Source organism: Gadus chalcogrammus, chromosome 18 (assembly GCF_026213295.1).
Source record: "Gadus chalcogrammus isolate NIFS_2021 chromosome 18, NIFS_Gcha_1.0, whole genome shotgun sequence".
Classification (NCBI taxonomy): Eukaryota; Metazoa; Chordata; class Actinopteri; order Gadiformes; family Gadidae; genus Gadus; species Gadus chalcogrammus.
Window position 1 is genome coordinate 9,330,549 of NC_079429.1, and position 27,771 is coordinate 9,358,319.

The window sequence follows — 27,771 nt, forward strand, 5'->3', positions numbered from 1 at the left end:
CGTGATAACCCATCTACATAATTCTTTAATTATTATTGTTCGGCGAATGATTGTACTTTCCAGGTAATGTTTTGGAATTAACCTAATAGATGAAATTGTGTGTGTGTGTGTGTGTGTGTGTGTGTGTGTGTGTGTGTGTGTGTGTGTGTGTGTGTGTGTGTGTGTGTGTGTGTGTGTGTGTGTGTGTGTGTGTGTGTGTGTGTGTGTGTGTGTGCTCATCGAGTTAAAATAAAATAACAGGAAAAATAACGGAACCACACTTCAATTCTAACAAAAGTCGGTAATTAACCACGGGGACGCGCGATCCACCCAGAAGTCTAGCCAATACGCTTTGGAATGCGCCCCATCTTACAACCCCCCCCCCCCAAAAAAAGTAACCCAGTAAAGACTTGTTTTTACCTGTACCACTCCAGCCCGTTGTTATAATTGCGATCGAAGAAGTGCGGCTCCGCGCCCACGGCCCTGATGTCGGGGTGCACCCGCAGGAACTCCAGCAGCGCCCGCGTGCCCCCCTTCTTCACCCCGATGATGATCGCCTGTGGCAGCTTCTTGCTGCCTGAGCCGTTGGAGAAGCTCGACATGGCGCTGGGCTCGGCGGCGGACCTCTGCTGATGCTCCCCTCTCATCTCTCCGTCCCAGTCGTCGCTCGTCCTCTCGTCCGTCTCGATCTCGTTATGGAGCAAGTCTCTGGACACGGCTGTCCTGACGGACGGCTCGTCGTAGTCTGCCTCCACGTCGTCTACCCACGCCTGCTGCTGCGGCTTCACGGGCATGAGTCGGGACATCAGGTCCACTCGGCTGTTCTCGGTCCGCTTGCCCACCGACGACTCGGTGTCCTTGCTCCGGTAACTATCCACCACTAGGCTAGGCATGCCGGAGCAGTAGCCCACGCAGGAGTAGAGCATGTACACCCACAGTAAGAACATGATGCCAAGTAGGAAGAGTTTCTTCTTTACTGGGCTGGACGAGCAAGCATACAGACTTTGGCAAAACAGGCTATATTCCATAAGCCTTTCGAGTGCATACCATATTCCAGCGACGCATATTTGCCCCAAGAAAACGAATACTCGTTTGGTTTCTACAATCCTTGCAAGATTGCGCACATGCCCGATTGGTGTAAAATGTTAAAATAATAAATAAGTCCAAAAAGAATGCTATTCACAGCTCTCAGTTTTTGCTATAAATCCATGAATGAAAAGTCACTGAGCAAAGTTTCACCATAATTAGGGTGTAAACATGGAAGACGGAGAGAGGCTGACACAGAGACGCACAACAGTGGCTTGCCAGAGCCTTCAACCTCCGCGCGCTCCTCCGGCTTGTTTAAGCTCCCCGATGAGAACTAGACCTTATAGAGCGCGAAGGGCGTGAACGTTTGAATGATAGACGCGCGTTCCAGCCAATGGGCTTCGGGGAAGATAATTCGTAGCCGCGTCATTGCAGGACCCGTCGAATAGGGAGAATAGGGGGATGTCTCGACCCGTGGGATTCTCGGACCTGATGTTGCCCACACGGCTCGGGATGTGAATCTTAAGGGTTTTACTTTGTTTTCTAAGAAACAGCGGTTTAGTTGATAGAGTTGTATACAATTATATATATATATATGGCAATTGTGTTAGACGTTTACAATTGAAGACGTAGGCCTAGTTTATTCTAAATGAAAATGTTGCTGATGTTATATCTTACATTGCAGTTGGAGACATCTGATTGAAAACGTATGAAGTGCACTTTGGGAGTCAGAATGTAACTATAGTTTAGGAGCTACTTTGTTCTTACTTCGTTCTCCCAGTCAGACATGTTCTTGAACTTGGTTCCTGGAGCGCGATTCCAGGAGCGTGCATGCGCCGCGCGCATGGCCGTGTGCAGGCCTGTCTGTGAGTGTGAGTATGTGTTCATCAACACACTCGTTATAATGTACATTTAATTAACCAACTCTTCATGAACTATAGAGTCAGACTCTTGTTTTGCATAAATGTCTTAAGATAATATAAACGCAAACAGTAGGTATATATAACTAATTAAAACGGACGGCCACTCAAATAATGGCCGCGTTATGGTGAGTTAGGCATTAAACCGTTATATTATTGCTGATAAATTAAGGAGCAGGCAAAACCATAGGACACAACACACAAAACAGCAATAGTTATAATTATTTTAAAACGACATAAAAAAATAATTATAGATTTTATGTAGCCTAAATAAATGTATAGGCCTACATGATTTATATTATAAACAATGACCATTCAAATAATAATAACCTAATAGTAGCCTACGCATAATAACAGCAGGCTTAACAGCCTTTTCATATTATTAATAATAATAAATATTAGTATTCGTTAATTATATTAATTACTACAAAACAGTTATTATCTTGTAGGCCTATAACTTATATTTTGATCACGTTTTAAGCTAAAATAATCAGTTCATACGTCTAAAATATTCGACCACCAAAACAAAACATAAGCAGCAAAAACAAACGCAACAGCAACACAACACAACTGCGATTCCACTTGGTTTCGGGCAAGCGGCCGTCGGAGTCCACGACATTAAACTAATGACATGAATGCGCTTGCTAAATAAAAAATATAAACTCCTTTATAAATAAATAAATTAATATACAAAAATAGGCCTAATTGTATTTCAGACACCCGAGTCAATGTTTGTGACTTGACCCAGGACCGTGTCAATCCCCATTATCCTAAATAATCCAACATACCTTTAATTAATTTATATGTATATCGTAGTTGTGCATGTGGTAGATGTTTCGTACGATGTCACCCTCCGGGGTGGAGATAAATAAGGGTCAAGCAACTAAAACCTTTGGGCTCACAATTCCAGGCCCTGATCTATTTCTGCAATGAGGCACACGGGGCCTGATCCGTATTCTTGAGAATAATGACACCAGAGCCCCAAAGGAAAGTTTAAAATCATTGTTATGTACTTCTTTACAGAGAAGCAAGGTGTGGGAGGATAAAACAACCCATCCGTCCACTATAACATAATTAGCCCATGTTGGCCCAAAGTGTTAATTTCTGGGCAGTGCTGCGAAAAGTGTGTTGTGTGCAGACCTAGTGAATATTTAGAAAACAGGTTAAAAATAAGTCTAAAAGTAGGCTTCGTTGATTTCCTGTCTGATAACCCTGTCTTTTTATTTAAAGTGGGTATACGAATTGCTATGTCAGATGATGACGGTCTCTGGCTTATTTTAAAGAGATTAATTGAGGAGGGCGTATGGATAGGCCTACTAAGGCCTACAAACGACATGGCTGTGATGGAATCGGAGCTTTCCGCCGTTTTCAAGCAGGCTTATGTGGGACCACTTAAGTGTATAGTCATAATGAACTGCACGGCGGCGGGCGTGGGGCAGAGAGCCGCTCTCTGCTGTCAGACTTCTTGCTGGAGAGCCGCTCTCTGCCTGGAGACCCTCTCTCTGCTGGGAGACCCTCTTGCTGGAGAACGCTCCCCTTCACATTCAAAGAGAAAATTAAATGAATAATTGATACAGCCACTGATCTCGTTGCGTAAAATGGAGAAGGCAGATCTGAAATACAGGGAAGGCAACTTGTGCGTAGCTTTGAACATAAGTTCATGAAGTTTTCTTCCGCGGTTATTTGAGTAGCCTATGGAGTCGTTTCTATTGAGGGTCCTCTTTTCTAAATAAAAAGCACATAAACTTTTAGAACTTCAAACTGTTTTTCAAACCATTTTGCTTAGTGAAAAAAAGTTGTTCAAATAACAATTAGTAAGTATTCAATTTTTTATAAATTCACTTTAAACCAGTTGGCCTGTGCTGTATATAAATGAGCGATTCAAGTTCATATCTATTTTGTGGACGAGTAGGCTGAAACAGGAAATTATTCAATTTTTTTGTAAGAAAAATATTACCCTGTCAAAACTGTAGCCTATAGGGCAACAGGTGAACAGGAAAGCTGAATGTACAATTGATACATATATACATATATACATATATATATACATACATATATATATATATATATATATATGAGCCATATCCCACGTAGTCTCTGAACTCGACAACCATCTACATTACCAACAGGAGACTTCAGTGAGGTAAGGACAATGGTATTCCAGACCCAGAGCTAACGCCACCACGATGGCAACGCCCTCGAGATTACTACCCCTACTGGCGTGGAGGTCCCCAAACATGACATCACACCAGACTACAGGGAGGTTTGGCCTCGACATTCAATCCTTCTACCACCCCCCTACAGGTCGGGTGAGTTTTTCCTCCCACTTCCTCTCCCAAACTGTAACAGCTGGTCCTCCACCCCCACCCCACCCCCACCATCACCACCCTTTGGCCTTCTCTGATATGAAATGCCGTATCCGGTCCGGTCAGACAGTTTACGAGGGCATTAAGAGCTGCAGGTCTCCATGCTTTCACTTGGCCTTGGCTGAATAATCCCTCCCCCCCATAGTAGTCCCCTTTTATGGGCCAAGGATGAGGCCAGGGCACACACACACAGCGCTCCGTTTGGATGGGCTTTGGTGATGGAAACGTAACCAAATACCAAAACTAAGGTTAAAGAGCGGAGGGGAGGGGTGAGAGCCTGGGTAGAGTGACAGGTGCAGAGGTGGGTTGCTAAATAGGGCCAAACGTCACCAATCTCACCCCGTACATGTATACTCAAAATCGATACAATTACATTTAGTCTTTGGACTCGGTTGAACTATGGAAAAGGAAATATCTGAAATGATCCTTTGAGTCGTGGGTCCAAACTTGCGCTTGCTTTTTCAGACAAGCAACTAAGAGAAACCACCTAAATGGAAGATAAGCTATCAAATAGAATAATTTCTGATGCTGCAAATTAGCATTAAAAAATGTGTCGCTTTACTTTATGTACGACCATTTAGTCAGAGCAAAAGCTTTCATCCAAGGAGACTAAATGCATTTTAGATTTGCCAAGCAGGTAGGGTTAAGCATGGCACTTCAGATTCCTACAGGTAGACAGGAGACAGGAGACATTAAGGGTTGAAACTCAGGGCAAAGCCCTAATCACAATTCTTTCACTTGATAACTGGCTTGAATGATAAATCAATAAAAAGGTATCAATCGATCAACCCATTGCTGTCCATTAACGGCTAGATTAAGGGACTAATAGTTTCAGCCCTGCATTGAACATGCAGACACCGAGACAACATGTTCAATCAGGGCATATCAACGATAATCTAAATCGAGAACACCATCAACTGGTCTACCTTAGGTATCAAAAACAAAGCCATTGATGAATAATTAAAGGAACTCTAAATAGACTTAACAGAGGACATTAAGGGCAGGTGTGAGCAGCTAAAGATAACTACTAATTACTATTACACACAATGGCAGTTGAGTCATAAAACATTCAGTGCAAGAGAACAACATTTGAGCCTTTTCTTTTGTTCAACAGGTTTAATTATTTCATTACCCTGGCGCAGGTGAACTGTGTTAGATCGAGGTGTTGCAGAAGTCGGTGAGGCAGATTACATTATTCCTATACGATTCAATTGATTTCTTAAAAAATAAAATAACTACAGTGGTAGAGGGTGATTCTTTTCTCTGTTAGAATGTCAAACATACAAAGCTTTAATCAACAGAATGTCCTACTATTTTTACATCACATACATATGTTTCCTGGGGTCGATTTGCATTTACATAATGCAATGTGTTCCATTTGGAGAATCTTTTGGCTTAAATGCTTCAGTAATGTACATCAGACATCACCTCAAGACCGGTCATATACAGCATAGTGAGGGTGTGGTGGGAAACCATAATAATAAATAGACAACTGTATATACACACACACATACATCGAAATTATTACAACCTGATGCAACTCAGGGGTTTCCACCATTCTGAATGTTATCCGTTGATGAACCGTTTTTGCATACACAATCCCTGACCTACAATGACGCACCCGTAGGTCGTACAGAGCAACACATGCCTGTGTGTGCGAGTGTTCGTCGTTCCTTCAGCGCGATATCCGTCTCGACCGCTCAACATGTGGCCCAGTCTGGGACGGCCGGTGGCTTAGCTGGGCACGGGATTGGCTGAGGGCAGGTCGGCCCCGCTCTGCTCCTTGGCGGGCTTCTTGCAGGTGAGCGCCAGCAGCAGCAGCATGGGCAGGTGCCACAGGCTGCAGAAGAAGAGCTTGCGCGCGCTGCCGCGGTCGGCGCGGTGGTAGAAGCGCAGCGCCAGGTAGCTGATGTACAGGTTGATGGGCAGCGACACAAGCGGGAAGGTCCAGGTGGTGAGGCCGGCCGCGGGCCCCAGGCACGAGAGGCCCACCAGGGCCACGCTGTGCCGCAGGGCCACCCGCCGGCACATGTCCGGGTGGGTGACGGACATCATGCGGTAGCCGCCGCGCGAGTAGTCCTCGCGCAGGTTCCAGCTCAGTGCGTTGAAGTGGGGGAACTGCCAGCTGTACAGGAAGGCCCCCATCAGCAGGGCGGCTGGGATGGGAGAGGCAGGATGGGAGAGAGAGAAGGAACGAGAGGGGAGAGGGACGTAAACAAAGAGCGGGACAGAGAGGGGAGAGGGCCATAGAGAAAGAGCGGGACAGAGAGGGGAAAGGGCCATAGAGAAAGAGCAGGAAAGAGAGCTAGTCAGTCCAATGTTAATTTGCAGCACATTATATTTTCACACAAGAGTGTTGTTTTCCACTGCCCACATGCATCTGTCATAAGTGTCGAGACGCTCTACACATATGACTCAAAACGTCTAGGACACTTCCCGTCAACCCAAGGAAACACTTTGCATAAGTAACCAACAACAAAGAAACCCGTTTCACATTCTTTTATCAAACTAAGGAAATGGAAAAGGGAGGGAGGCATTAAACATGCATCAAAGCATGCATAGCGAGCACATTTGGAGGTGCGGTGCAGTCGACCTTTGCACACTGCATTCTGTCAAGAGGCAATCTACCCTGTGGTTATGTACGTGGGAAGGGATATTTGTGCTCATCGCTGTGAGCAAACAACAACTTGACACTCTGCAGAGGCAGCACGACGCGCGGCCAGGGAGGAGTTTTGTTCTTTCATCTTCATACACGTCTGGCATTCTAGTAAACGTGCGTGAAATATGTCCAAAAGGTGTTTTAGTGGTTGCCTGGAGTCCATAGCGCGATCAATACATGCATGTAAACACTGCTCTTAAGTAGGGAAGGAGAAAGAAGGATTCATGTGAGAATCAGGATTCTTTGCTTCCACAATATCGTCAGGTTGACAAAAAAGGAAAATGCTCGTCACAAAGACGAAATAATGACATGGTCCTAAAGGGGGCGCTATAGAGTATTTGCCAATAATCATTTAGCATCAACTATCAACATTAGAATATATGGCGGACCTGCAGCGTAATACACGCTGGAAAAAAATAAATCACACAAAATTGCAACATTTACAGAATCTTAAAACATATAGGATCTGAACTCCAAAATGGATGTGATATCGTTTCGCGAGGTTCCTGCTGATTACTGTCACTAACTCCAAAGGAGACGAGGGAGAGGGTGACGGCCAGCCAGGGGAGACCGTTGGGTTTAACCCGGGAGAAGGGATAGGTCTCTTGAGAGCAGGGGGGCGGTCTGAGTGGCCTTGTACAAATCCTTTCTCTGTATTCATCCAGCCTCAATCTTTTGATAACCCCTCAAGTTCATTATGGGCGGCTGGAGGTGCTGGTGGGGGCTTGGACTCCTATCAAAGTGAGTCACAGCCCAGGGGGTTCGAGAGGCCGCTGTGAATAGCGTGAATGGCATAAGTTGCTATGGGTTTCAACAGCACCCCCTCTCGAAACGAGTGGCCGCACAACAGCTATCAAAGAACCGCTTTCTGCTCCGGGCATAAAGGTATCATGGAGTCATGATTAACTTTGTGCTGAGAGCCCACCTCGAAATGTGGATGAGGAGGAGGGTAAACCTGTGAGATGTGAATGTGTGTGTGTGTGTGTGTGTGTGTGTCTGTGTGTGTTTTGGGGCTTTTCCAGTGCCAGAAGAGCAGAGACGTGCTGGAAGAGGTCTTTAAAGCGTTGCCATAACAGAACACTCAACATGTCTACCAAACAAGCAGGTTGTGAGCATCCTCTGCAGTCCCCCCGTCAGTCCGTCCCCAGACCGGACGGTTTGGAGAGGGGCAGCTGGGCCGTGTGTAAATACCACTTATATCACGGGGTGGCCGGATGGGTGGGCGGGTGGGCTGGGTGATGCCCGGTCACAGTGGTCCAGATGAAACCCCCCTGATGCGCACCCACCCGCTATTTGCAGGACGTCCATTTTGAAGTTAATGAACGGACTGACGACACAGTTCAACAAAAGCAGACACTAGACAGAGCCTCCAGGATTTTGCGATGTTGCGATTTGCAACTTCAACGCAACATCAACCAATCACCGCGAATTGGGGGCGGTGTCGCAACTTTCCCGCAAATTTGACCAATCAGTGGCGGCGTCTTGAACTGACGGCGACAAACTACTACTATTCCTCGCAATGTGCTGGGTTTTTCACAGCCTGGCCTATCGAACAGCGTAACGTGTGAGACATGACATGCTGTGAATGACGAACCAAAGGGTTTGACGAGCCTGTGAGCCTGTGATAACCCTCTGAAGCAAATGCAAAACCCGATGCTTCTTGTGCGTACGTCAAGCCTCTCACGCGTATTTCATGCCCCTCATGCGCATGTTATTCCCCCCACGCATACACTATGCCCCTCACGCGTATGCCATGCCCCATGACACACTCACAGACATCATTCCAAATGCACACTCAATTCAACGCACATACGCTCTGTCAATTTGGCATTATTATGCCAACGTTGTGGGCACATATTTTGGACTTTTCCGTGTGTTTCTGTCCGTGTGCTTCTCTGTCCGTATGTGTTAGTATGCGTGTGTCTGTGTCTGTCCGTGTGTTTGTTCGGTTAGTATGCATGTGTCTCTGAGCGCGCGCGCGTGTGTGTGTGTGTGTGTGTCGGGTACCTGGGTCAAGGCTCCCGGTGGCTGCAGTCCAGCCCATGACGGGGGGGATGGCGCCCACCACCGCCCCCACCCAGGTGTTGACGATGCTGAGCCTCTTCAGGGGGGTGTAGCAGCAGGTGTACAGGAAGATGTTCAGGGCCCCCAGGAACCCCGTGAGGGGGTTGACGGCCAGCGTGAGCAGGGCCACGCCCGGCACGCCGCAGGCCAGGGCGAAGGAGACGGCGTGCAGAGGGCTGACGGGGTGAGATTATTTATTTAGCATTTTATATATGATATTTTTTATCCTAAGTTGTCTCTTATTTTACTTTGAGAGAAAGGATTGGGTTTAAAAAAGATAGATAAAAAGGAATAACAAAAACAACCCTTAATCCCTAGTGTATTTGTTTTAATTGGCTCTACTTTTAGCTATACCCTCATTTGATATCACACAATCTTCGTTTTGAAAAGCCTTGCAAATAAAGTTCATTCGTACGTGAAACAAATCAAATGCACACCTATTAAAACAAAAGCTCCCCGGCAACAGTAGGAACATCAGCTGGAAAGTCACAAGGCCTTCTGATGAATAAAGATAAGAGGATAATGGTCCACCACACACACAGACTGATACATACACATAGATGCAAAGCACACACCCACACACACCAAATCAACAACAGAGTCTTCGAGCAGAGGAGCTCAGAAGAAGCTTATCTGATAATAGTTTGTCAGGGATGAAAGTAGTGTGGTGAGACAAAGTGCACGTGCCCGTGCTTACAAGATCAAAACAGGGCACGGCGGAAACCACAGCGGCTCGCGTTTGGAGCCGGGGGAAGACTGCCCACTCATCTTCCTCCTCCTCCTCGTCTTTTATTAAAAACAGGGATGCCCAGAGTCTGGTTCAAATCCACCAGTATACGCTCACCAGTAAATTAAAGAAGAAGGAAGAGATTAAAATCTTGACCAAAGGCAGGCCCTATATTCTTCTGAAAGCAAACAGGGGGCTCTTATTTTGGCGTGCTGCCGAAACGGGGAGATTGGGGCATTAATGTGATTAGTGGTGTTATGACTGTTTAATGTGGGCTGAGGTGGGGCCGTGCAGGCTGGCTGTGGGGCTGGCTATAATCTGGCCCTGGGCTCGCCCAGGGGGGGGCTGCGAACTAGGGGAAGGGAGGGGAGTGCGTCACAGGGAACTAAAGAGTAGCTCCTGTCCTTGGCTTTTGGAGGGTGACACGGCCACGCTCTTAATGCCAGGTGGGTAATGGAAACACAAAATGGGAGCGTGATGTGGCCATCCAGGAATGTGGACCCGGGATGAGACCCGAGAGCGATGAAGGCAGCGAACTCCTCTGATGTTTAATTTGTCGGTCCTTTTGCACTTTATTTGGAGTTATTTGATGAAGCCATCGAAAGATAAAGCCTAACATGCGTTGGAGAGAAGGCACGGTGATTGGGGGGTTTGTGAACCTTTTTATTAAGGCCGTTAATGTGCACGGAGCTTGTCGAGGCTGAGAAACCGTCCCTTTTCTTAGGGCATAAGGGGAGTCGTGTGGACTGGCGCGCGCCTGTGTGTGTGTGTGTGTGTGTGTGTGTGTGTGTGTGTGTGTGTGTGTGTGTGTGTGTGTGTGTGTGTGTGTGTGTGTGTGTGTGTGTGTGTGTGTGTGTGTGTGTGTGTGTGTGTGTGTGTGTGTGTGGAGCAAAGTGAATCGCGTATATTCCGCAGCGCCACATGTCGTGCCCTCAAACTACCGCCTCGCTTCCTACCACAACACAGGCGCAGAAGATGCTACTCTGTGAGGGAAGCCGATTTGCCAGCCGCGCCTATAGCGAAAGGACACTACACAGATGGTGATGGGACGTGGAAAGAATCTGGCTATCGTTTACACATCAACCACATTGTACTGGAGCAACTGAGGCACAGTGCGTGGTTTGTTTTTCGGAATTGGCACTGGTTTATTTTCCCTGTATTTCGAGACTGGTCTTGTTCATTTCATGGCCAATAAGTTTCATTATTTATCATTTAGTCAGTTCATATCAGAAGGTTTCATTCAGAGCAAATTTCAGTGAATGCAGATAGGTCTAGGATTACAATACTTGCTCAAGGATGCCTACAGGTTAGGCAGCGGACAAGTATGGAATCGAACCCGTACCTTGCGGGTGGGTATCAAACAACCAACTACACTCTCCTACCCCCCTGCCACACTCTAATTATAAATCAAGCAGCATAATCAGGTGTCACCGGGCACCATGTCGATGGAATAAGGCCAACAACCAACAGCCTTCCTCAGACGCTGATCCGCTCACAAGAGGCAGAGAGTCCCTCAAGGACAGCAGAAGAACAGGGGGCCCCATCGTCTAGTTGGCGGTAAACACAATGGAGGGGAAGATACAGAGAATGTGTAGAATGTGCACTTCTGACGGCTTGTTTGACAAGAGAGTGCAGCAGCCCAGCTGCTCCCTGTCTGGACACAAGCTGTGTGTATGAGTGTGTGTGTGTTTATGGAACGAGAGGTCCGATAGTGAGAGCGTGAAAGAGGGCAAGAGATAAACGTGCGCGCCAAAGAGCCAGTCGAGCGCACACACACACACACCTCTCTCTGTCAACGTCGCCAGGTCAACGCACATCACTGACTGGGAGAGGCTGCGGAGGGTTCAAAGGTCGTCCAGTGTTTACAGCAGGAGAGAACACTCATGGCGGCTGACTCACAAGCACGCCTTTCAAACAGCACGTCCGTGGGGAATCCCTGAAGCTAGGTGGAGATACCCCCCCTCCCACATCACATAGAAACCTGGCCACAACATCACGTTGATTGGTGTCAGGTTTTAAGCGCATCCTCAGACAGTGGGTGGATAAACAAGATTCTGGCGGCTCTTAGTGGAACGGGCCCAGAAAAAACTGATCTTTTTAATTGTACAAATAACATTTTTAATTTACTTTTCCTTATTTTTTTCATACATTAATTGCAGCATCTCAGGCTCGGCAACTTGAGGCCGAAGTCGTGATTTCAATTAACTTGCGATTAATTGTGCAGCCCTGACTGGACCTGAGTGGAAGCTGGCTCCATGGCGGTCACACTCATTAATCCTCAATAGTGAGCTATGAGAGGGGGGGAAAGGGTTCATTCTTGTACAATTAGAAATGTTTGGACAGGCTGGGTTGCGAGAGGGTGTGCCGCCCTCCGTCAACACACCGGTTACCTTTGTCGCACCTGAATGAAATGAAACTAGAGCTGAGGAGTGTTTGTGAGCCTCTTGCCAAAGGGATGTGGTAAATTACAATACTCTGGGAGGTGTGTGTGTGTTGCGCTCTGCATGTGCATGTGCATGTGCATGCGGTTGTGCGCACATGTGTGTGCGCGTGTATATGTGCGTGTGTGCGTGCGTGTGCGCGTGTATATGTGTGTGTGTGTGTGCATGCGTGTGTGTGTGTGTGTGCGAGCATGGCAGGGTTCCACAAGGGGGGCAGGTACCTAATGAGAGTGTCTGGTAACAGAGTCATTTTCGGAAGGGAAGCGAGGGGTTTACCACTCACCAATACAGGGGTTATCTGCCTTCTCTTCTCTAACAGTGCGGCAAGATGGGACAGAACACAACCTATCCTCAAATTCATCTAGTCTTCTGGCCTCGCAGTGAGATTGTGTTACACACCTGGTGTGTGTGTGTGTGTGTGTGTGTGTGTGTGTGTGTGTGTGTGTGTGTGTGTGTGTGTGTGTGTGTGTGTGTGTGTGTGTGTGTGTGTGTGTGTGTGTGTGTGTGTGTGTGTGTGTGTGATGATTGGCATGCTATTTTGGTCCTTGGCCAGTTAAGGACCTGTTATGTCAATGGTTGCAGGGAGGAGTGTAAATAGAGCCGATAGGAGTGCTCCAGTACTGCTGTTGTTTTGAAAGTGTGTACTGATAATGTACTAATAATAATCAGGGAGGGCAGAAAAAAAAACCGGAGCCACTTAAATATCCGGTTCTGTTATAGATTAGGACTGATGTATGGAAATGAATGGCAGCGATAAGATGGGTACGATAACCATTTCGATACTTCAATAAGGGGGAATTAAAGTGCATTAGGCCACACCCCGATTGGTAGGGTAGAGAAATGGCTCAAGTTGGATAACCGTGTTGCTGCAATGCTTTTCCAACTCTCCATTCTACACCCTATCCCATCTCTGTTTTGTAATGTTGGATTTGAATATAGTCTCATTTTGCACATGCATCCATCCAGTGTCCAGAAGATGCAACAAACAATCAAAGCATGCAATACAAATTGGAGAAACAGAAAAACTGAATCTTTTGAGAGGTGAAAATGCAGTGAAGAAAAGAGGAATAGGCCTTGACGTGCAAGGGGAAAGTGCAGAGCGAGCACTTTCACTGGGTCACGCCATTCTAAAAGTTCATTCTTTAATATTATCAATTTTTATTTTAGAAATCAAAACAAATCTAACAGTGAAAAAAGTGAAACAGTACCTGATCTGTCCCCGGACGAGAGGGCGGTTCTTGGTGCGGTTCATGTTGGAGTCGAAGGGCACCTCAAAGTACTGCGGAGACAAAGGGGAACAGCTGGGTCAATGCGAGGGTCACATCCAGAAGGATAGAATGACAGACAAGACACCGGGAGACAAGAGTCAGACAATGTTGGCCCAGTAAGCACAGCGCTTTCTAAGCCACATGGCTCCACAAGCACGAAGTCGTCCTCAGACCAGATGTGGGTTAGACACAGTGATACTGACAACACATGACACATTGGATGCGTTGTTCCATTATTATCTGTTAATAAGGCCTCATGGGGCCGGACATGAGAGGGGATGCATCTTTTTTTACACACAAGCACATTAAAAAAGACAGGCTTGGAAGGCTTGCAGAGCTTAAATATGGAAAACAACGCTGAGGCTGCAGTACCACATTTTAATTCAAATTGATTTTAAATAAAGGAATGTCATGGAAACGAACAAGCCCCAATAAGGATTCGTCCATGTGGAACTGTAATACTGCACTAACCCTAACTCCTATACGCAGAGGGAGTACCTCAAGGAAAACACTCTCTCCACAGAGAACCACAGCACTCTGGAGGGCTGAAGGCAGTAAGTGCATGATGGAGGATGAAGCACAAGGTGAAAGGGTATTAGGGAAACAGTGTGTTCCGGCCTCCAAAACGATGTGAAAAACGACTTTTTTGTCCTGTTCCTTTTTTTTTTATGGTCAGGGCTGGAGGAGTACGCTTCAAAGTGGCCCCGTGAGATTGCCGATGTGTGACTAAAATGCAAACACATGGGCCGCTTAAACGCAGGAACTATACAATCTGTTGAGTGTGCAAATAGCCTTTGTGTGTGTCTGTGTGGTTGTGTGGACACACAGGGCTAATGAAGAAAACAGAAAGGGTCTCCCACACACACACACACACACACACACACACACACACACCCCCCCCCCCCAGAGGACATCAGGAACCATAACCCAAGGAATATCTCTAGGCATCGGTATTTAAGAGGGAACCATAAATACGTCCCACGTTTAACGTCTAATAAAGAGTCAAACTACTTTGCTCCTCCTCGGCACCCATCCTCCTCTTCCCCCTTCCATTTACAGCCCACTTGACAGATCAGAAAACAGCCCAAGGCTAAATAGCCACCGCGCAGACGGCGATATCTCAGCGTTAACGGCATGTGGCTGTTAACGCTGCACAAGGGCTGCAGGGGAGTCTGCGCCTAAAATGATGAAGATGGCGGCAAGTTTTTTTTAGTGTGGGAGTAAAAAGCCTGACTGTGGAAAGGATCACCGTAAACCCGCTCTCTACTGCTTCACCGATACTCTGGAAAGTACCTTCACAGTCTTGTACCGGAGAACATTTCACCTGTGATCAATGCCGAGAGGCCCTGCAGAGTGAGGCCTTGCTCGGCTCATTTCAAAGGCAGCATTTGCATGATAACAGCTCTGGAGGACCGGGTTTCCTCTTTGATAGCCCCGCCTGCGGCACTTCAAGAGGTGCAGGGGGGCGGAGGAAATATGATGTCTCTCATTTGGTTTAAGTTGCCTTCTGGGACTGAAGTGGAACTCGAATCACCCCCTCAAAAACCACCCAGTGTGAGTGCTTAAAGCTGGCGGTAGAAAAAGGGTTTTTCTCTCCCCCCGTCTCTGTCGAGGCTCCGATGGAATTCCGCCTGCGTTTCTTTTTTTTTGCATGGCCGTTGCTCTGTGGACACCGAGCCAGAGCCCTGGTTTCAGAGCCAACTAGCGGGACTCTCTAGAACTCCTGTCTCCGGGCCGGGGGCTGGGAGTGGGTGAGCTAGTGCACAGCTGTGACGGGCTGTGGGCCCCCGGAGGCCCCCTGGCCAGAGGTGTTAATTCCATTTCCTGGGTCAGGAAACGCGTCAAGGAGGTCAGGGGCCACGTGAGAGAAGTACAGTCTGTACCGACGGGGGCCCACCCTGAGGAGAGGCGGGGGCCCCGCAGCGCAGCAGGGCCCCGGTTCCGTGGGCGACCGAGGTCTCTGCCGGCCGTAGCCTGGGCGCGGCGGCCCAAAGGAGACGCATCAAAATGAAGGAATCCCCTCTCCCAATGGCGTCTTACTGACCTAATAGAGGCTACGCTGTACAGAAAGACAGAGCTCCGGGACATTTCTGGCCGGGCTTGTAAGGTGCGGGAGGGGACGTAGGGAGGGAGGGGTGGCGTGGGGGACGGCAGTTTAGGGGCCACAGCAGAGCGGAGGGGAAAAGAGGACAAGATGGAACAGTTTTATCTGAACAAAACACTCGAGACTGTTGCGGAGGCCGCTTTAATAAGCGACGGTGATGATTTTGGTTCGTATCTCGTTGTGATGCCTCGCCTCCCTCTCTCCCTCGCCCCTTCTGAGTCAGAGGGGGCTCATCTGGATCACATCAGCGGAGCGCACCGTGTCATTATTTCCGCCCAGAGCCAGCGCGTGGTGCAGCGTCAAGTCATTAAAATCAATTGGGCTGGTTTTTTTTACATTGCACTGTTGCACAGGTATGGGGGCAAGACAGCGGCCTGCCTAGCAGGTTCCACTCACAGATGAAAGGTGCTGGGTTTGATGCCCCAAGGCCCATAAACTAGCAATTGGCATCCTTGAGCATAATGACCAACCTCCACCTGCTCGTGAAAAGCCCATATCTACAAGTGGCTGTTAAATTACATTCAAATGAATAACAATATACAAGTTAATTGCAGGTAGGTCGAGAGGTGAAGGGGAGTCATACGTCATATTGCGTTTGCAAATCATTCTTGTACAACACACCTTCATTATAGTCCAATTCTGCGATTTATTAAAATCTGTCCACAGCACATTGACAGTTTCATGATATTCGTTGGATCCCCCGATACGCATATGGGGTCGCGGGAGATTACGTACTTATGATTAAAACTTGTTACAATAGAAAAGCTTGCAAAAGCCCTCTGTATACCAAGATACTGGGTAAGGACATATGGCCAAGAGCAGATGGGTGGGAATTAACTTCAACCAAATAGCCTTTGATGAAAATAAATGTATAATTATTATACATTACATTATAATTAATCACCTGGTTGATCTATGCTTGCAGATTCTTTACTTAATTGTCAAAACAGATAGTAAAGATAGTTTGCAGAGTGCAAATCAACACATACAAGTAGAGACGCACAAAATCTCACTATAATATTGATATTTTGCCATTAAACTATACAACACATGTCCCCCATGTGTTTCGGAAGCGCTAATGAGCCACAAAGGCCACATAAAGGACTTCCTTCTGGCTTTTTGTCATTTCACAGCAGAGCGCGGCTCCAATCCCACGGTGCTTTGCCAGCGATGAAACTATAATGGCAACGCTCCTGTACGTGCTTCACTGTATCATCCCCACCGAGGTGAGCTTGCTGGAGCACACTGGAAGCTCTGGCTCGCCGCTGCTGCTGCTTCCAATTATAAAACACACACACGCGCGCGTACACACACACACACACAAAAGCAACCCGTAACTGCGGGTACAATTATCCGCCAGATGATAGAACGGAAAAGCGAGGCGAGACCAAAGCAGGAGTGCAGAGGTGGAGGGGTGGTGCAGCTGCCAGGTCCTCAGGCCTATCAAAGACAGAACGTGATCCACCCCGACCAGCTACCGAGGCTCACAATTGATAACAGGCTGCAGGCCGGCGCATCCTGTCGTCGAGTGCACACCGAACGAAGACAACTTTGGGCTTTGGTATCGCATTCATTTTTTAGAACAGTATAATGGCCTTAAGCACACACACACAGACACAACCAGACACACACACACACACAACCAGACACAGACACACACACAAACACAGAGCATCTGCTCCATAGAGGGTTCTGATATTTGACACAGATGCCCACACCACACGGTCGCCTTGTGAAGTCTTTGAAGGAGTCGTTCGTTACAGAATAGCTGTAACGATCCTGTAAGTACCTCCTCAACGCCAAAATCCACATGAAGAACACCACTCAGAAATGTGTGCATCCGGTTCAGCTTTTTTTTTTTTCCTTTTTGGGAGCGGGGGAGGGGGTGTGTGGATTCAACCACACATTCGATTTTTAATGGTTTCCTAGCCGCTTCCGGTGTATCGAATGGCAGAGAGGGAGGGTTTCCAGAAATCACACACACACACACACACGACCGACGCACCCCTACAGCCTACTAATCAAACACATCAACAGGTAGGCAACTCTAGGTCGGGGGAACAAAGGGGAGAAGGGTGTGAGAGGGAAAGAGAAGAACAAAGGGGGATGCAATGACTAAACACCTGCCATATTGTGTTTACACGAGCGGCAGGTGTGTGTTTCCTGACTCAAAGCGAGCGTTGAGCATGCACACACACACAGCTGCTGCAGCTGCGAGACCTTGGCTCCAAAGGGGAACATCAGCTGGCAAGCACGTCCCGCCACGCCTCCCCTACCTCCGAGCAACCCAGGTGCAAATAAAAGGACAAAAACGTTGACATGCCAGCCGTTTGCACGCGCGGGCCTACGATTGCCGGGCGTCCTTTCTTCATGCTGCACACCATGAAAATCCGGGGAAAGCCTGCTTTCTATATCGACCATGAACTCTGCCTCTGATCGACTGCTTGGCGAAGAGCAACAGATTCACATAGATTAGGGGTTTCCGAAGTGGATTCCAAGGCGCTGGCAAAAAAAATAAAACAAAAAAAATAAAAAACGCTTTGATGAGTAAAATGGAAAAACGCAGAAATTATATAGACAACACATGCGAATGGACCAGCCCGGGACACAGAGCCAAACTGAGCCAGACTAAGGGTATTACGGGGTGACCATGAAAATAAAGTTGTTCTTACTGCAGCCATTGAAAAGCTTTTAGTGACTTATGATTCAAGTTGAATAGCCTTGGAGCGATGACAGCGACGCTGTGGACGTTTTACACATTTGGCTGGAAGATCCTGTTTACCAGATTACGGTCGTCTCAGAGTGCCCATTAACCTGAGGTAGCAACACGGCCCTAACGATCCCACTGTGAGGCGTTTAGGAGATAACGCGCTGAGCACAGCCGGAGAAGACGCGCTGCGAGAGACACGGGCGTGGGAGGATGTTTCGATTTGGACAGAATGGAACAAGGTGACTTCAAAAGATAAGACATAAAAAAAGGAGGATGGGTTGAGAGAAACATTCGGAGTATAGAGGGTGCTTAACTCCCAAGCGAAAGGCTCTGGGATTGAACACCAATGTCCACGATGTATCTGTTAGGAAACTAATGCCCAACTAATGCCCTTCCCACTCTTTAATGAGGAGTGTTACAAACTGTACGCTCCAAACTAATTTCATTATCGTTTTGATGAATGACTAAATGGCAAGTTAGAAAGATGCAACATAACTAAAATGGCAGCCGGATGTATGGGTTGAGGATGTGGTGCACGGGTAATCCATCCAGTGTAAAACCAGATTGGAACTGGTACCAATACAAAAAGAGGATACGTGTGCGTGGGAAGCCCGAGAGAGACTGTGGCAACCTCCCGGTAGAATGGCCTTTGGACAGGAGAGGACATTAATGGCCTAGACCTAGGCTGAGGTGGCAATGACAACCTCAGCATTGTCGCTCCACTCCTGCAGTCAGAGTTAGTGTCGAAGTAGTGTTTTTTTTTGTGTGATTCATCCAAACCAAACCGGGGTCTATATCATTTCTACCAGCTTCCACAGTTAAAAAAAAAACGCTGAACGAAGCAAAGCCTGCTGCCCGAGGTCCCAAGACATCCGTTGCCGAGTGCTTAACTCTCATCACAGGGGGAAATAAAAAACTATTTAATTAATTTACACCCAGGGCAGCCATAGGCTATGAGATAAAGCGGGAGACAGCGTCGGGGTCTGGAATGCGACTTGCGGGACAGCTGGCAGATGTTTCGGGAGTTTGGAGGCCGTTCTGATCCCGAGACGTGATGCAATGACAGGAGGATCACTTGGTGCGATCCGAACATGGAAACCCTTTCGGTCTGTATGCGATCAGCTGCCTGCGAGGGGGAGGAGTATTTGAGAAAGGAAGGGGGAAAAAAGACCGGCATAACCTTTGAACCACACATCTCTTCCCCAGCTGCAAGGCCCATTTTAGAGGCACTGCAATGGCAACACATGCATGTAGTGGAACCATTTTATATGTAGCCTGGGAGCCCCCCAAGCAGATGTAGCCGGCCAAGACACTAACGACGTGCTCGGCCAAATCCCTCACACAGGTGCAATGTACTTTTAGCCGTGCAGTCATTGTGCGTCTCGTTTGGGTTTTCCTTCGGCACCACGGCCCCGAGACTGCATTACTTTGTCTGGCCGACAGAGTGGGTCACATCTCCCTCTTGGTTGTGCATGTAAAACTATATACCCCCCTTCCCCATCACACACACACACACACACACAAACACACACTCCAATCCCTCTCTTTATATGGCTGTTTAAAGCTGTTGGCAGACGTTCAGCTGGCATCGCCTGGTCCGTGATTAATGGCCCGAGTGTGGGACAGTGAAGTGCTAAACTGTCCTCATGTTAATCAGCCAATTAATGCTGAGCAGAGCAGCATTACCTCTGCCCTGCTGATAATCAGTCCCTTCGGCTGCCACGGCCGAGCCAAGCCAGGCCTGCAGGGCAGAGGCAGCCCGGGCCCCCGCACTGACCCACAAAGAGGTAAGAGGGGACAGCGTAGTCGGAGAAGACAAAACTGGAGCTGAAATGCTGGGTTTACTTCACCTAAAAGCGGAGGGTTTTAGTGCGGGTGGTCTCATTGAACAAAGCATAAGTGGCTGTATACTATTTTTCCGTCTATGGATTTTCAGGACATTCTACAGAGATGAACGTCGTCTATTTCAATGCGACGCTCGTGACGGTGTGCTGAGCTGCTCCGGTGGAAGCAGTGTCTCGTAGGTGATTATCTGTCATAAACAATCACGACTCTCATCCGTTTTTGCAGCGTCGTCGGGCAGGAAGCGCCGCCTCCCGACTGTGAAAGGAGTTTTGGGTTACACGGTGGAACTCGCCACGCCGCGCTCATCGAATGATGATTATGACTGCAAATCTCCGGCACGGCCCTGGGAAGGAGGTCAGTTGGCAACGGTTGCATCTGGTCTTGTTTATTTTGCATGATATTAATAATATTCCTGTCAGAATATGAATTCTTCCCTTGAACCCTTTGTAACTTTTTACATTAAAGGCTTTGAGACATTCGAAAAAGAAAAACAATTACCGGCGACTACAGGGAAGTGGTGAGGTGCCGTCTGCCGCGCAACTAAATGAAACATTATGAACCACCCACCAACTAAGGCCGACCTAACCAGAAAACTAAACACACAGCTCTCTGGCCGACATGCTCGTTTTCACCCATCTGTAAACACCTTTGATTGAGCTAATACGAAAAATCCCTTTGTTCTGGTCGGCCGGCTATGTCTTTCCTCCGATTAAGTTAACATTCTGACTAAGCCAAGGGCATTTTACTGTCGTTTCCCGGGCCGGTCTCCATGTAGCACCACGTTGGAAGGGAGGGTGGGTGGGTGTGATGTGAGCAGCCAAGGCCTGGCTGTGCCGGTCCATGCCGTGTGTGGTCAAGACACTTGTTTAAAAAGCAAAATATAAACAGCCTCTTTCCGCTGTCATTGGGCATTTGGAAAGTGACCCCGGTTGGTGTGAGTGACATGGCATGCCTTTGGAAAAGGCCTCTCAACGGTCGGAGCCGCTGCGGTTGAAAAGGAGTCCTGTGCATGACTGCGTGTGTATGTTGGAGAGAATGCGAGTGTTTAGATTATTCTTCCCCAGCTGTGTCTAACCGCAGGCCCCGACTGTGCTGCGTCTGTGTGTGAGTGTGTGTGTATAGAGATGGCGGGGGTACAGACAGACAGACAGTCTGCATCTCGAGTATAGCCGGCCATTAAAACGCGGCACAGCGGTGGAATATACGCCAGGGCCCTCCTTACGGGCTGACAGCAGTTATCAGCACCTCTGGTGGGGCTTGTGTCCAGGCCCTAGGCTCTGGTGACCCGTGGCTAAATCCACTCCGTCGGTCTGGACAGACACATCCATCATTTCATCAGGTCCTTCAAAGCATGATCAAGGCGAACAAGGGAGGGGGAGGGACCGAAACCCTGCAGATACCCCGATTCTCACACCTTTGTCCTCTACACTGTTTAGTCTCTGAAGGCATTCAAGCAGCCGACATCAGAAACACTTTACATAGCGAGTTCCCAACGCCGCCGGGTCGGGCAGTGTGAAGATAGACTTAATGCATTGTCTGTGTGGTGAAACAGACCAACAGCATGGAGCACACAAGTCTCCCCCTCCTTTTCTGTACATGTTGTGCTCAACTTCTACATGCATTCCATAATAAGCTTTCACTTCTCTGTTTTCGCTGCAGTTATGCAGAAGAAACACCCAGAAGAATGTTTTTCAGTCTTATTCCTGGACGGTCTCTGGCGCGCCGTTGGACCGTGGACGTGCCGGGACACGGGTCGCGGGGCCCGCGTCTATCATCCTCCTGAGAGCGGAGCGCTTTCGCTGCAGTGGAGGCCCGACCCGCTGTGTGTACATTCCTCAATCAGGCTAACCTTTCTTCTACCGGCCCGCCTTCTGTGTGCCTGCATGTCGTGCAAAAGTAAACATCTGATAGCGGTTATGGCAGGAGGGTCGTGCGGCTCTCCAAGAGGAGGCAGCCTTTGGGATAAAGCTGGTGGGGGGAGGGGGGGCATGACTCAACTACAAGTAAACAAAGAAAATGTTGGGCGACGTTTTCGTGAAGATCTGTTAAAAGGTTGATTTCATGATATTTTTGTTCAAATTTAGGTTGAACCATTTTTGTGTTTCAATGAAACTTCAAAGGCTTCAATTGGTTCATCAGGGAGGGGGTGAGGGGTAGGGCTCGAAATGTGGGAGGAACTGAAGAATGTTCGAACAGCATTATAATTTGATACTAGCAAAAATATTGTTTTTCAGCCACATAAGGACAAAAAGAAAACTCATATTGTTGGCCCACTTGCTTATTGTATTAGTTGCACCATTGTGTGTGCACATGGGTTACCAAGTTTGCCAAACACAAAAAAAGGACCAAAGCAGAGAGCATAGAAAAGTGATTAAAATTGTGTCCGGGGGGTTTGACCCTTCCTTGCTTGCTTCGCTGGGAGGGAGGAGAGAACACAGTCCCTGTCAGCGTCTGTCCTCCTCCATGCTTACCCCATCCTCCACACCTCCCGCCCTCACCCTCTCCCAGCCCTCCCCTGTCCCCTCAAGCATGAAGGCAGACGGTTAGCACCTCGTCGGGTCTCAGAAGTGACTTGTCAGCCCTCTGTCCCCCTGAGCAGGCGGGGGCTGAAATGCTTTCTGTCAGGACATGGCATGACACAGCTTCCAGTGCGCTTGGGCATGAGATAACCCTGTCAGTCTGGAGAGGTTACTGACCATTTTCATACTTTTTGTTTATTTAAATCAATGTTGGCTATTGGAAAATACACGATTCAGGAGCTTCACAACAGACTTAGCGTGTGCACTCAATGGGCACTAAGAGCCTTAATGATCAATTAATATATATGGATGGATGGTGGAGATAAAGTCATAAATGTTGTAGCTTGTGTTACATGGTATAAAGAAAAATTAGCCTAGCCAACGAGGAAAGCGTGTTGAATAGAGTACCAGATATTCTTTAAAAGCAAATTGCAGGTATACCTAAAGAAAGAAACAGATCCCGTGTAAACACTGAATTGACATAGCTGGTCCTACATGGAATACCAAAGGAGGCCTTTCTAAATTGAGAACACGCATTATCACTGCACGCTCATGGAACAAAAGTTGGCTACAAATGACAGGGTTGAACATGGCCAGTAAAAAGTGATGGTTACTGCCTTTTTTTCTTGAATGAATGAGTAATCTGGATCCAACAAGGCTTTAGGTTCTTGGTTTTATCTGCGTGTGATCAGGGACGTTGCATTTGATGGGTGTAGGTAGTAAGACAATGAATGGAGAACCGTTTGCAACGGAGTAGGACAGATTGATGCCACGGCAGCTCTTTCATCACCCGCCAAAATAAAAGATCAGGGGAGTCATGGAGAAAAAAAGAAAAGAAAAAAGCTGCGTATGTTAAGCCCCTGTCTTAGTCAATATGTACAAATACCAAGGGCCTCATAACTGACGTAAAAACCCACTTGAGCCCAGGAGCCACACCTCTTAAGTGATTTTTTTCCTGGTTGATAGAATGTGACGAGGTATCAAAGAACAAGCTTGCAGGTGAGCCATTGAATTAGAAATATTTTTTGTAGAAGGCAAACACATAGGCAAACATACACTTGTATGATTGGCATTGAATATTTTTACATTTCATGTAGACTTCAACTTATATGATTCATAATTCAACAGGGGTCTGGTTCTAGTCATTTGACACGTGCACACATTCTCTACGGCCTGTCATGTGAACAGTAATTAGTGGCAAACACAAAACGGCAAGTGACGGATTGTCTGCATCTAACACAGCTGCGGCGACAAAAGACTATAACTTCAACCACTGGAGTGACTTAAAGGAAGGCTTGAGGATGACAGCCACAACCACACCCAAACTAACAGGTAGGTGCGTTTGTAGGTGTGTGTGTGTGAGATTGATGGTTACGCAAGAGAACCAAATATAGTTAGCCAGTCAAAAACTCAGTGAGAGCGACCGTAGGTGTTCATAAGGAACAACAATAAGCATTTCTGGTAGACGGGGAAGTATACTTTGTAAAATAGGGGGGTTCAAATCTACAAGGCAAAATCTATTACCCCAAAAAATAAACCGTGAAAGGAACATAATAAAAATGTTCACAATTGCAGACATGTGGCACAAATAAATGTGCCACAATGTATATTTGGAGGCGATGAAATGAAGGATGTGCCATTTCAACAACAGTTATTGACATTCCAAATAATAGATGCAATTAGGAACAGGGGCTGATATTAATGTTGCCAGGTGCAAGGTAATGACAACCGTCTGAAGAGAGGGAAATCAAACCAGCCCTTTGTTGTACTATGAGGAATAATGGCCGGATTGGTTTGTGACAAAAAAAAAAGATTATTAACATACCGTACACTGAAAAACCATGCGAGGAAAAGTTTGGAGATTGGAGAAGTTCCAGTTTTAACAAAATGGGTGGAAAAAGATATACTATGGTGCTCTTGATACTATTAGAAAACCTATTAGGGTAATATATGGCTTGAAGCGTTTGCACACAAGGCAATGTGCCAAGGCTGATGTCAACAACAGCATAGATTGATTCTTCTCATTTACAGAGCTACGTTCCAAAAATAAATTACCATCTGCCCAACCAGGGAAAAAAAACAGGCCAGATAAACGGCTTTGTTTCAAACGAACCGAGCAGTGCTTGTACATCACACTAGTTAAACTATACCCCCGAGAATATGTCAAAGAGAGTTTTAGGCGCCACAAGCAGCCGTCCGGACAGGCTTAGGGACAGGCTTTTTTCCATGCTGGAAGCCATCTTGTTTCCCCCCAAGAGCAAAGCCGTTGCCCCCCAAAAGATTCTGGGCTGAAAATAAATTAGCATGCAATGTTAGCTTGCGGGCACTCCATAAACAGGGCTGCTTTTGTTAATTATCCACGCATCCCAGCATTAAATGGAGTGTTCTTGCTAGCCTTTGGCTGCGTTACCTTTCAATGGAGAGGGCAAGCTAGAGATTTGGGGTGGGAAAAAGAAATACATGGCCTACATAGAAACCCCTTTCTATTCTGAAACACCGTCATCGATCTTGCTAACTTGATAGTGTCCCACTAGTTTGGTCTTTCTGGGCGCTTGGCTTCTGAGAGTTAACAATGGTTTAGGGTTTTGTACCAACTCAATTGTTAAACTCTCTCACTCTGAAGTATCCGTGCATAATTGCAAGGGAAAGCCATTGCGATAATACGGCAAGCAATTATACCAGAGTCAATCAATGCATTACCAACCCTCAATTCATTCCATTCGAATAACAAATAAACAGAATAACTTGTTTTGGGAAATCAAACATTGTTTCACATTAATCATATTAATAAAAGCTCCATTATGGCCAGGTCATCCTTGCAAAAGACATCCGGAATCTCAATGTGTTCCAAGTGGATAAATAAATGATATGCCTATTTCTATCAAGGAAACTGCATGCTGGCATGTTTCCGCGATCCTATCTCAGCAGAAATGCTTTCCTCTGCCAACCATTGGCACATCCGTTTTGAGCCTTCAGTAAACGTAGGATTGAATTTTAAGGTTAGTTGGCTATTTATAATACTTTTGGGGAGCAGCATAGGCCTACAGAGAGCAGTTATTCATGTGAATATGCTTCTTTACAAATAGACACGTCATGCAGAACAATAACAAACAAGGACGATGGGAATCGTCAAACTACACTAGCAGTTACAATTGCAACATAAGCAAGTCCTCTTCACAGAAAAGGTTCACCGTGAGGAATAAGGAAGCAACATAATTTGCTCAAAAGGTTACCAAAGGCGCAGTTTTAGAAATGTGGAAACAAATTTAAGTCCTGATCGCACATCAACAGGGAACTGTGAAGCACTGCTTCATGAGCGGATTGAGAAACACAATCACAGTTCACATGCTCCTTTCCCACGTTTATTCACACACAGAAACTGAGGTGATCAGCGGAACTAATACTGATCTTCTTCTTGTGTTTTTCAGATATATACCACATCCTCCTAAAAACATCACGAGGCTTAACAGAAAATGATCATCCTTTCAGAGAATTGTACGCAAGCACCCGCCGTTGACAAACTTGTTGAGTGGAAGTCTGCTCCCCTCACCCCTTCTCCTGCTCAGGTCTCAGCAGTGTCTCTCACTCATCTCCCCTGGCTATGAAGCCTGTAATCACAGTGCTTTGTTGAGGCCTGGAGGCAGAGCTGAGGAGCTGAGGACCTGTGGGCAAGCAGATCCACCTGCCTGTCACTCACTCCCAGGCTTTTTTCTTCCCCCTTCGCCGACTGTTGTGGCGACGAGTGGTGCAGGCGCGTTTGCTGTAAACATGCGGCTGCGTTGAAGGCACGGTATGAAACCTTGCGTGTAAGATGCGGTTTTCGTTTGCAACGGCAGACACAGCAGAAATATAACGATGCATTGCGTAACGTGTAGTCGCCGTTGACTAATCTTTTCCATTTGTAGCCCTTAAAGCCATTAACTTTTAATTATTATTTGACATGCTTTCTTACCTAGCCAAACAACCAGACATGGCTTGTTTACTGGCAAAAGTGGAACCTTCTGTATCCAAGGGAATTACAGTGATAACAAAAAACACATTATATACTGTTTATTTTACAAGCAGAAGGAGCTTTATACATTTATTTTTCGGGCGATCATACAATAGCTGCAATACTGCTTGACCGTTTAAACTAGGAGAAAGCCATTCCCCGCGCAGCAGGAGTTCCAATGTGTACAGTTTGACACGGCACCCCGCAGTGCGACACAAAAGGATTTAAGGGTGATTAAATATTTAACAGGGCTGTCTGCTTAAATATTCATTTTAATCCAAATGGCAAATGAAAGACAACCATCAAGCCATCACACTAGACGATTACACAGATCTTTCCATCCATTCTCCTTGGAGAATAGACCGCATGGAGGAAAAAATGCACTCCATGGCAAAGGGTAATTTCGGCTCTATTGTTTTAAGAGAGGTGCTGGTAAACAACATCTGAGGAATAGCATCTGTTCCGACAGAAGGATAAAGAGTTTGTTAAATCTGTCCTTTGTTCACGGTTCTAATCAGTTTGTAAAAAAACAGATTAGAACTGCCGATCAAAATAATTGGCGGTTCTATAAAACAAAGAACTGATCAAAAAATAACAAAAGCATCCGAAGGAACAAACTGTGGCGAAGACAAACCACGTCTAAAGTGGTTGAGGCAGTAACCTAATTATTTACCAAGTTGTATTAAATTGGTGCATTTTCGTGGCAGAGGGTGCTTGTGTTTTAGTGAAGGCTAGACTCCAACATAAAAGTAAGTAAAAGTGTACCATTGGTGAATATCATTTAATGTTCAATATACAAACAATGAACGACAATGAAGTGTACGCTATTTATTATTTCTATCATTTAGGTAGCAGTTGTAGTGACTTTTATTTGCCATTCCAAAACATGGTGGTCTTCTCACGTTCTAGCACAGCTAAGAGGCCGACATGAACAAAGTGATGTCATGGACTCTTGGATATTAGCATTTCAAATATAAAGGAAACCAATGTAACAAAACTCTTGAATACTGAATTGTAAGTTGAATGTCAAGGTGCAGAACCTATTGCTGGATCCTTAAATTATTTGGGTCAGCCATACATTAACAGTTCAATCACTTGTTCAACACGGGTAAACTAAGGTCATTAATTATTCGGCTTGTATTCGTCGAGCTC

General features: G+C 46.7%; 2 protein-coding genes across 2 annotated transcripts in view; both read right to left on the reverse strand.

Moving 5' to 3' along the window:
- Nucleotides 1-388: 388 nt before the first annotated feature.
- On the reverse strand, nt 389-1,308 carry hs3st3b1b (heparan sulfate (glucosamine) 3-O-sulfotransferase 3B1b). The gene has a single exon (XM_056577318.1). It carries the CDS (start codon nt 1,005-1,007, stop codon nt 396-398), a length of 612 nt encoding a protein of 203 aa, XP_056433293.1. The 5' UTR covers nt 1,008-1,308; the 3' UTR covers nt 389-395.
- Nucleotides 1,309-4,684: 3,376 nt separating this feature from the next.
- Nucleotides 4,685-27,771, reverse strand: part of LOC130371326 (protoheme IX farnesyltransferase, mitochondrial) — a 31,793-nt gene continuing 8,706 nt past the window's right edge. The window contains exons 5-7 of the mRNA XM_056577065.1: nt 13,391-13,461; nt 8,958-9,190; nt 4,685-6,447 (exon numbers count right to left, since the gene is read on the reverse strand). Coding sequence (XP_056433040.1) covers nt 6,026-6,447; nt 8,958-9,190; nt 13,391-13,461 — 726 coding nt within the window. The 3' untranslated portion in view covers nt 4,685-6,025. The remainder of the gene's footprint in view (nt 6,448-8,957; nt 9,191-13,390; nt 13,462-27,771) is intronic.

Excerpts from the sequence above, each read along its gene's own strand:
- hs3st3b1b (XM_056577318.1), bottom strand. The coding sequence starts at position 1,007 with ATGGAATATAGCCTGTTTTGCCAAAGTCTGTATGCTTGCTCGTCCAGC.